This window comes from Microtus ochrogaster, chromosome 8 (assembly GCF_000317375.1).
Source record: "Microtus ochrogaster isolate Prairie Vole_2 chromosome 8, MicOch1.0, whole genome shotgun sequence".
Lineage (NCBI taxonomy): Eukaryota > Metazoa > Chordata > Mammalia > Rodentia > Cricetidae > Microtus > Microtus ochrogaster.
The window spans coordinates 15,198,765-15,209,889 of NC_022015.1; the positions used below are offsets into that span (position 1 = coordinate 15,198,765).

An 11,125-nucleotide genomic window follows, 5' to 3' on the forward strand; every position below is an offset into this window, starting at 1 on the left:
TGGATGGAGGTGGGTGGTCCTTGGACTTCCCACAGGGCAGGGAACCCTGATTGCTTTTTGGGCTGACGATGGAGGGGGACTTGATTGGGGAAGGGGGAGGGAAATGGGAGGCGGTGGCGGGGAAGAGACAGAAATCTTTAATAAATAAATAAATAAATAAATATCTAATATTCCATATTAACAGAAATAAGATTGCTGTGAGGGTAAAAGTACTTGCTGTGCAAACTTGAAGAGCCAAGTTTTGTTCCCACAACCTACAAGGGAAGGAGAAAACTGAGTCTCCAAAGTTGTCCCCTGACTTCCACATGTGTGCTTTGGTTGTGGCTGAGTGCCTGTGCTCACACACACATCAAACACAATAATAAATAAATAAATATTTAGAAAAAAATTATCAAAATTGGCTAAGCACTAGAGAAAATTTATGGGAATTTTAACATTTGAAATTTCATTCAAGATTTGAGAACAGTCTGTAGGTAGGAAGAATAAAACTTGAAGATACTGTCTTAGGGTTTTATTGTCATGAATAGAGACCATGACTTCAGCAACTCTTATAAAAGAAAACATTTCATTGGGGCTTGCTGTGGAATAATCCTCTTGCACACTGCAAAGATTTGTCTCTCAAACTGGTGGCCAATAGCCAGGTGGGAAATACAGGCAGGACAACCAAACTAAAGATGCTGGGATGAAGAAAGGCGGAGTCAGAGAGAAGTAACACGGGCATGCCATACTAAGAAAAGGTACCAAGCCACATGGCAAAGCATAATAAGAAATATGAGTTACTTTAAGTCTAAGAGTTATCTAGGAACAAGCCTGAGCTATAGGCTGAACATTTATAATTTATATTAAGTCTCTGAGTCAGCTATTTGGGAAGCAGCTGCCCGTTATTTGAGAGTAGGCAATTGGGACAGGAAAACTCTGCCTACAGGGGCTGGCTTACACTTCAGAGGTTTAGTGCATTGTCATCATGGTGGGAAGTACGGTGGCACACAGGCAGACATGGTGCTGGAGAAGGAGCTGAGACTTCTACATCTGAATCTGCAGGCAGCAGGAAAAGAATGACACTCTAGGTGTGACATGAGACTTCAGAGCCTGCCCCGTAGTGACACACCTCATCCAGCAAAGCCACACCTACTCCAAGGTGCCACTCCCTATGGGCCTATGAGGCCATTTTCTTTCAAACCATCACAGACACTTTGAGTCAATGAATATTGAGAAAATGCACATGTGCCTAAATCCTCATCAACAGATATACAGTTCTATGTTACAGAGGGAAAGCTGACATAGATGAATGGAGCCTTGAAAATATGGGGTACACATTGAGATTACATGGATCCTACTCCTGCTTTCCCATAAGCACCTGTCTTAGCAACAGTGGGTGTGGCCCCATCTCTAGATTCTATAGATTGATAACTTATTTCTATAACCACAGGATGGAATGCCTGTAAATTTTGCTAGAGGCTCCAAATTCAAAGCACTGCTCTTTCCTCTTCTTTCTGTAGACACTGCCAGCTCTTCTTCAGTTCTCATATCCTAAGGCTGAACTGATACAGCTAAATCTTCCAAGTTTTTTTGGAGATTTATAAAAGGAATTATACTGTCTTTGATTCAAAGAAAGAATTTCTGAGTTAGTTATCTGATAATATTAATAATAAAATGTCTCTGTCTTAAAGCACATCTTTACAACCCTGTATGCACTATGACAAATGCTGGTTAGTCAAGGTTTCCCCTCATTCTACAGTACCCTCCTGTATGTTTTGTGTTGCTATGATCACAATATCTGACAGAAACAATTTTCAAGGAATAAAGATTTATTTTGACTCAGTTTCAGAGGTTGGAGAAAGGCACAGCAGAGCAGAGTAATTCAGACTGTAGCCAAGAAAGATAAGATCAGGAAGTGCCAGGACTCTGCTGGCTTTTTCCTTTCACCTTTTATTTTGTCTGTACAGCCACAGGATATTGCTCTTCATATTTAGGATAGGTCTTCTTCCCTTAGTTGACCCTTTCTGAAAATACTTTATATATTTCTTAAGTGATTTTAAATCTAGTCAATCTGATAGTGAAGACTTATAATCGAGGTCTCTTAGAATCAGTAATGTGTACAAAGGTACTAAGTCACTCACAGATGGATTAATATTCTTGCTTTATGACATCTTACTAATTTGTTATCAGGAATTATACTTTCTTCATTTGCACAATTGGGCTAATAATAATTACTTTGTTAAAATATCCGAGACATGAAGGTACTATTATGAGAGCACAGCTTACTTGAAAACCCTTATATGAAAAGTAAAATTTTCTTACCTGAAGTGGCAGAGGATCATTTTTGTTTTTGAAGCCACAGTCAAAAACAATAGCAGCCAGCACTTTCTCAGATGTATAATCAAACAGAATATACTCCTCAAACTCAGCTTCTGAAGGAAAGCCTCGAACTACAGAGAGATAAAAGTATCTGCTTAAAAAAAAATCTCATAATTTTGTTTGAGAGGTAGGATACTACTTTACACAGATAAAAATCTACTAAGATCTGTGACTCTTATGACTCTCTTCCTTAAATGTTGACATGATTAACTAGTGGACAGTATGGGTATAAAATCTCACAGGTGGTTTATAAATTTTACTATGAACAGGTTATATGATGTTAGATGAGCCAGTAGCACAATGTAATCCAACAATCTATACAAACAGAAAGCATTCTAGTGTTTTTCTAATGCGGTGGAGTTCAGAGACTATGCACAGTTTCTTTGGAGGCGATAACAACACTCTAATGATTGCCATAGCACTTGTATCACTCCAAGTACACTGAGGTCCACTGACTCATAAGTGTTAAATAAATATATGGTATGTTCAAACACTGGCGCACAGGGGATACATGCTCTGTGAACCCATCAAGAGGCTCTAGTGGACTGATGTGGACATTTTAAAATATTTCTCTTCTGACCTCTCCTGCTCCCTCCCATTCTCAGGCTTGTAATTCTAATAACTCTTGCCTTTGCTTCTCCTGCAAGTCTCTTTCCGGTTGTCAGTCAAGAACTTTCTTTCCTTCCTACATCTGGCAGTTAAGACACATAAATCATAGATACACTTTGTTATCTTTTAGATAGGTTCACTTGAGAAGTACCCCAACTGCCATACCCAATGCCTCAATCAGCTGCAAGAAGCCAGATCAGTAATTATCCTTCTTACCTAATGGCAGTTATGGTTACCTCTTCAGAGGATGTTAATGAGAAATGACAGTAACTGAACAGGGCACTCAGGGCAGGACTACACAAAGCATGGCCAGGAATACCAGAAGGGAGTTCTAGTTTTTCACCTCTTCCTAAATGAGCATAGCCTATAGGTTTCTATACAAAGGAAAGGGTCTAGAATTCCAGTACAGATATTGGTATCATCTTTGGAACTGGATTTCTAGATTTCCATAAAGATGGGTTATAAATATTTTTCAGTTTTAGCCCATATCCTAAAGGATGTTAGGGTTACCTCTTCAGAGGGAAGAAGGACACAGAGACAAGGGAGAACTGGTTCCTCTGGGTCAGCAGGATGGAATTCTCTGGCATAGGTAAAGACCTAACATTTCAAGTTACCCAAAACATAAAAGAGTCAATCCAGTTTGATAAATTTATGACCTGTTTAGGGGACCCCGCACCCAGGAAAGCAGGATCACTTTAAGCCACGCTTTAAAAAAAAAGAAAGAAGGTGGAATAATTATTCCTTTAATGATAATGCACTTTTCCTTTCCAGAATTCTCACCCCATAGCCCAGTCCCTGAGTTACCACAAGGTTCAGCTGGATCTGACAGGAAGGCATAACATACATACATACATACATACATACATACATACATACATACATACACACACAAACACACAAACACACATATGTGTGTATTATATATGTGCACATATAAATACATGTATATCACACACACACATCCTTCCCTCCCCTTCTTCCTCCCCCTCTTGTTTTGTTTCTTTATTCTTCTAGATGCTGTTGCTGCTTGTACCTTGGCTTGCTTATTCTTTCTCTAACGCTCCCCTTCCCATCATGTAGCTGCTGTCCACCATATAGCTGGCCTCCAAGCTGGCTTTTTAACTACAATAGTATTTTTCTCTTTGAATAAACTTCAGCTTTGCTTATCTTTCAAAAATATATTTTTGAGTTATAATATTGCTGGTGTAGTTTCTAATTTAGACAGAACTGAAAGTCCAGGGCTGAGAACATAGCTTAGCAGAAGGCCTGCCTGGCATGCATAGGACCCGTAGGTTCAATACCAGCACTGAAAACAAACCAACAAGCTGCAAGCCCTCAAACCTACCAATCTCCACAAAAGTATAACCTAAAGAGAAAATGTTGAGGGAATCTCTGTTTTTGACATTACATTAAGGTAGGAAAATACTAGCTTTAAATCAACTATAAGAAACAGAATATGATTTTTAACTTCAAGAGGAAGAACTTCTATATTATATAATAGGACTACAAATAACTTACACCTTTCTTATTGATCATGAATTTTGTATCATGTTTAAGGAATCAACTAGTTCTAAGTCATAAAGATTTTCTCACATGCTCTCTCCAAAAGGCTTCATCATTTTACATTTATGTCTACAACCCAGTTTCAGTTAATTTTAGAGAAGATATGGATTTGTGTTGTCTTAACTATTGGTGTCTAACTGTTCCATTACTATTTGCTGAATAGATTTTCTTTCACTACATTCTGGTGCATCACCCTCAAAATCATTCTGGCGTCAGTGCAATAAATCTACTTTTGGATTCTCTGTTCTCACACCTATTTATCTAAGTCTCTAACAATTTCACCTTGACCTATCTATCACCAGCACAATGCAAGCCTTAATGGTAAGACATAGGATCCCCTTCAACTTTAACTTTCAACATTAGTTTGGTTTTACAGATTTTACAGATTTTCTAGAAAACTTGAAGTTAGGTCTAACCTTTTATAGTGGTGTTGAGATTCTTCTTTATATTCTCAATGATTTCTGTTACCACATCAATGTCAGAAGGTATGTAAACCAATTCCCATTCCTTGGCATCTTTGATGAAAGCAGGCATGGTAACAATGGGTTGAGGTTTGAAATGATACGGTCCAGCAATGGTTATATTCGTAAATGCACGGAATATCAACAGCATCATTACAAACAACAAAGCTGCCATAATTTCTGTTACTGAACTAATCATCTGCCTCTTCTAAAGGAGGAAAAGTTATTGGTTAGCTTAAGAGTACATATTGATTTCACATCAGACTTTTATTATATTTTTAATTCTGGACCACCATGGAATAAAGGGAAGGTGTATGCTTAGGACCTGAACTTATGATCTGTCAGTGATTAAAAGTATAGTATATATTCTATGCATTCAATTCTTATAACAACCTTATAGATAACATTGAAAACAGGTGAAAATGTCATTGCTATTTGTCCATGTTCAGAGTGGACTATGGGAGTAAGGAGCCCCTTCTTCATACTGGAGCATGTATATCTCAAAAGTTCTCCTAGACTCCTTGTTCTGATGCTATGACAAGGAGGAAGGGAAATAGCAAACAGCTAATGATATTAAAAACAGGTTGCCTTGAGGACAGGTAGAAAGTAAAGATTTCCAAATGAGGTTGCTATTGCTTATCTCAAGTTATAAATATACCTGTGCTAGGAATGAGAAGCCAGAAGCTCATTCATGCAGAGGACGTTCTGCCTTGGACTCTGTCAGGCACCCCAGCGCGTGTGTTTAAACCGTGCTTCCCCAGTCACTTCTGCTGGATGTGATAAGGGCAGATGGGATGTTCTGCTGTCCATCTGCTGCTTTACATTTGTTATTTTACTTAGAGTCCTCACCCAATGGAGCACTGCTCTTTCTGGGATTCTCAGTCACAGACTGTCTCGATTTCTACTGAATTTGTAAATACACAATTTTTCTATCTGCTGCTTTCCTTTTGTTCTTTTACTTATGCTTGCTACACGCTTAATAAACTTACTCATTTGAAACTAAAACTATAGATCTTATAAATCATTCTCTGGACAGAACAATCACTAAATTCATGATGCTTTTATCACAATGTCTCCTAAATTAATCTGATTGTTAACCTATTTAGAAAATTAGGCCATAGGGCAACCATAAAAGGATGAAACCAAACAAACTCCTGGACCCTCAGCCTGTTACAGAACCAAAGTGGAGTATGTGCTTCTCTTTCAGTAGTTTTGCCATGAAATACCAGGTTAGGCCAGAAGGCTAGGAGAAGCTCTTTGTGACCAGACCAATAATTTCTAGGATTTTATATAGCCACTTGAATGACCACTAGTAAATCCTACATATCTCAAAATGGAGATTAAATAAGGGGACAGAATTTTTACCAAAGAAAACCTCAAATAAAGATACCTTGATTCACTTATTCTGTGGTGACTTCAAAATCACTAATTTTAGAGGATACCCAGTTGGACAGCATATAATTAGTTATGCTCTACAGATAACATCTTTGATATGTGGATTATAATCAAGTTGCCTAGGTTATTTTCTAAGAACTTGAAGGCTACTTTGGTAAAACATTGACTTTTTGACCCTGCAGATATTTTATGTAACTTGAAAAAAAAATAAAAATCTTTGCCATCTCTGCTTTACTATTTTGTCTTACACCTCTGCTACTTTAATCTTTGGTCAACCTATTCAGTACTGAATGTAGACATGGGGATCACTTGAACAATGTTGCATTCAAAACTCTAATTCAAGGTTAAAATGAATCTAGATTTGTCTAGTCTTTCTCCCCTAGTTAGCATGAGCAGAAGAATGAGACTATATATAAAAGGAAGGAAAAGAGTACCTGAGTTTCAGGAAGTTCTCCATGTATTCCTAGAAAAGAAGGATGACCGTCCCCTTCATTAGCTCCTCTCACCATTACTTTAATACACGTCTTTAAAAAGTAGTCTCCACACTAGCCTACAGGCAGGAGCGGAAGACACTCTTGTGTTGCCTTCCTTTTTCTCTGCAGCAGAAGAGCTTAACAAAAGCCTTATCTGGAGCTTTTCTTCTGGACTTTGTATATTACTACCTCTAGGCATTAGGCCTGGGTTGTGAAATTCTCCTGAACTATATAAACTACCTATTCCCTTCTCCCCATTTTTTCAGGTCACTCTGCAGTATTGTTTCCTTGGCCTTTATATATTTGGAAGATCTACCCACAATTTTGAATTTTTCAAAAGTGCATGTACAGGTGTACACAGGCTGAAATGTAACAAATAGGCTCTTTTGAACATTCCCATGATACCTTTACCTACCTTTAATGTAAAATTTTTCCAGAGGAGAACTGTTAATTGTTTGACTATCAACTGATTCATCATTCTACCAAAAAAAAGTGTGCCCAACTCTAGGGATGAAAGGTGTTTTTCTTTCTTTTTATTTTCCTTTTTTCTTTCTTTTTTCTTAAAATAATGGTAAGTTACCTAAAATGTGAGCAACAAACAATGGGATTATTTCTTTTTACCACTTTTCTCTTTAATCAGTCTTAAAATTGATAAGATTAATATCTGAAATAAAGCAAACTGTATTGATCCTAACTTTTTCTACTAGTATTCTTAATATAAAATAAAGATTCTTAATATTTAATGAAGGAACTGGAGAGTAGAGAAATGTAAGTATAATATGGTTCCATTTTTTCCAGGTAAAAATGATACAATAATAACAGGATATGACTTTTAAAATATATTCCATTCTTAATATATTAAGCATAATAAATAAATCATCACTATTACAGCAACAAATTAAAAAAAAGTAAATAAATGAAAAGTATCCATCAGTATGTTGTCATATGCTCAGAGTGTAACACTCCATTCCCAGTGATGATGCATGAATATATTCAAATTCCCCTACAGTATTTACTGCATATTTATTATACAGAATCACATTCTATGCTAGCTGCTATTGAGTATAAGATCGTATTCCATTTAAACTCTGTTGGTATTAATTTTAAGAAAATCAGCTTGAAAAACCACTCTATGGTGGACCTTCTAGCACGACTGTTGAGAGAAGGTCAGTATCTATGTCTAACAGCAAAACAGCTCTTTAACTGCTGAAAAATAAAAACACAACCATTACTAGGTGTGGTGACACACACTTCTAATACCAGCACTCAAGAGTAAAGTCAGACTGGTCTACATTATCTGTTCTAGGTCAATGAGGGCTACATAGTAACACCCTGTCTAAAAAAATAAAAACAAAAGCACAGCTATTAAAAACCTTTAAAAATTAAGCCGGGTGGTGGTAGCGTACACCTTTGATCACAGCATTCAGGAGACAGAGGCAGGTGGATCTCTATAAGTTCGAGGCCAGCCTGGTCTACAAGAGCTAGTTGCAGGACTGGCACCAAAGCTACAGAGAAACTTTGTCTTGAAAAAAACCAAAAAAACCCAAAACAAACAAACAAACCTTTAGGAGGAAACAAGCTCCACTGAGCGCAGAAGAAGCCAGGAGCAAATCCAGTCCTGGGAGCCAACCAGTCCCAGGACACTGGTGGATCAGGATTGAGCCAACGATGTGACTCAGAGTCCCAGATCTCCACTGGAACAGGTTACTCAGGGGAGTAACCACTGAGCCAGTGAGCCAGAGCCAGAGATCACTGAGGGTCTGGACATGAATCTGGGATCTTCAAGGGAACAGAACTAAGCCAGGATCCCAGTGGGTCTGGGCATGAGTCTAGGACATCCCAGGAACTAGGTCTGAGCCAGGACCTCTGCCAGTCTGGGCATGAGTGAACCTGGGACCTTTGAGGGACTAGGCAGAAACCAGAGATCTGTGCATGACAAGGCATGAGTCTGGGATCTCAGAGGGAGTAGGCCTAAGCCAGGACCTCTGTGGGTCCAGGCATTGGTCTGGGACATCAAAAGGAATAGGCAGGAACCTGGAATCTCTGCAGGACAGAGCTCGAGTCTGGGACTTCTGAGGGAAGAAGCCTGAGCCAGTTCCCCTGTGGTTGAGGGCACAGTTCCTCTGTGGTTCTGAGCACACCCAAGCCTGGGATCTCCTAGGCAGTAGACCAGAGCCAGAAACTTTTTCAGGATCAACTCTAAGCCGGGAACTTCTCCAAGAGGGGATCCAGATCAGGATTTACAGAAACAGGTCAAAGCCTGTAACCTAGGCCAAAGTAGGCCTGAGACAGCAAACTCCAAGGGAACAAAGCAAAGCACAGGAGCACTGAGCTATCTCCAGGAACATGGAATAACCAATGAGGTAACTAGAACTGTGGCACTGACTGTACCACGAGGAACCACCATCTGAGCTTTGGATTCTTTGGTACCTAGAAGATTATTCAACAGAATCTCAGACAGCCCCAACCACATCTATTAGAGGAAAAGATGAGCACAAAAGGTAAGAACACATGCAACACCACAAAGAGAAACACAGCACCAGTAAAACCTAAAGATCCTACAACAGCAAGACCTGAACAAACAAATATAGATGAAGCAGAAGAAAATGACCTAAAAATAACTTCAAGAGAATGTTTGAAACTCTTAAAGAGGAAATGAGTAATTCCCTTAAAGAAATGGGGGAAAAGACAAACAAAAAATTGGAAGACATCTATCTAACAAAATAGACTTCAAGCTAAAATCAGTCAAAAGAGACAGAGCAGGTCATTTAATATTAGTCACAGAAAAAAAAATCCATCAAGAGGAAATCTCAGTACTGAACATATATACAATGCCCAAATACAAGGGCACTGTCATATATAAAGGAAACACTTCTAAAGCTTAAATCATACATTAAACCCCACACACTAATAGTGGGAGACTTCAACATTCCCCTCTCACCACTGGACAGATCAATCAGACCAAAAATGAACAGAGAAATAAGAAAACTAACAGATGTTATGTCTCAAATAGACTTAACAGACAACTATAGAATATTCTATCCAAACAGAAAAGAATATACCTTCTTCTCAGCGCCTCATGGAACCTCCTCAAAAATTGACCACATACTCACTAACAAAACAAACCTCAACAAATACAAAAAAATAGAATAACCCAATGTACTTTATCAGATCACCATGGTTTAAAACTAAAAGTCAACAGCAATACTAATTCCAGAAAACACACAGACATATGGAAATTAAACAATGCTCACCTGAATCATCAATGGGTTAAGGAAGAAATAAAGGGAGAAATTAAAGACTTCCTAAAATTGAATAAAATGACCACACAACATACCTAAATTTATGAGACACAATGAAAGCAGCGTTAAGCGGAAAGTTCATAGCACTAAACACCTACATAAAGAAGCTAAAAAAAATTCCACACTAATAAATTCACAGAACATTTGAAAACCTTAGAACAAAAAAAGAAAACTCACCTAAGAGAACTAGACGGCAGGAAATAATCAAATTGAGAGCTGAAATCAACAAAATAGAAACAAAGAAAACAATACAAAAGATCAATGAAACAAAGAGCTGGTTCTTCAAGAAAATTAGAAAAATAGACAAACCTGATGGAGAAAGGTCATTGGTTAAAAAATAAAGAAACTGCTTGGCCCTCATAGGTTAGAACACAGTTGGATGGAGTAAACAGAACAGAATGCTGGGAGGATGAGGAAGTGAGGTAAGATGCCTCAGATGCCATGCAGCTCTCTCCAGGGCAGACATGATGCAGCCAGTCACCAGGTCAGACATGCTGAATTTTTTCTGGTAAGCACACCTCGTGGTGCTACATAGATTATTAGAAATGGGTTAAGAGGCTGAAACTAATGGGCCAGGCAGTGTTTAAAAAAATACAATTTGTGTGTTGTTATTTCGGGGCATAAGCTAGCCAGGCGGCCAGGGCCGGGCTGTGGGAAGAGGTCCGCAGCTCCTACAACACAAACCTTTATCCAAACTAACCAAAAGGGAGAGAGAGAATATCCAAATTAACAAAATCAGAAATGAAAAGGGGGACATAACAACAGATACAGAGGAAATACAGAGAATCATCAGGTCATATTTCGAAAACCTCTATTCCACAAAATTGGAAAACTTAAAGGAAATGAACAACTTTCTAGATAAATATCACTTACCAACATTAAATCAAAACCAGATAAGTAAATTAAACAGACCTATAACTGCTGAAGAAATAGAAACAGTCATCAAAAGTCTCCTAACCAAAGA

At 38.2% G+C, this 11,125-nt stretch overlaps 1 protein-coding gene across 1 annotated transcript in view; it reads right to left on the reverse strand.

The window, feature by feature from the left end:
* LOC101981274 (ATP-binding cassette sub-family A member 3-like) overlaps window positions 1-7,334 on the reverse strand; it is a 143,975-nt gene extending 136,641 nt beyond the window's left edge. The window contains exons 1-3 of the mRNA XM_005351176.2: window positions 7,275-7,334; window positions 4,947-5,199; window positions 2,302-2,429 (exon numbers count right to left, since the gene is read on the reverse strand). Of these exons, the coding sequence (XP_005351233.2) occupies window positions 2,302-2,429; window positions 4,947-5,199; window positions 7,275-7,334 (441 nt within the window). The remainder of the gene's footprint in view (window positions 1-2,301; window positions 2,430-4,946; window positions 5,200-7,274) is intronic.
* Window positions 7,335-11,125: the final 3,791 nt, after the last annotated feature.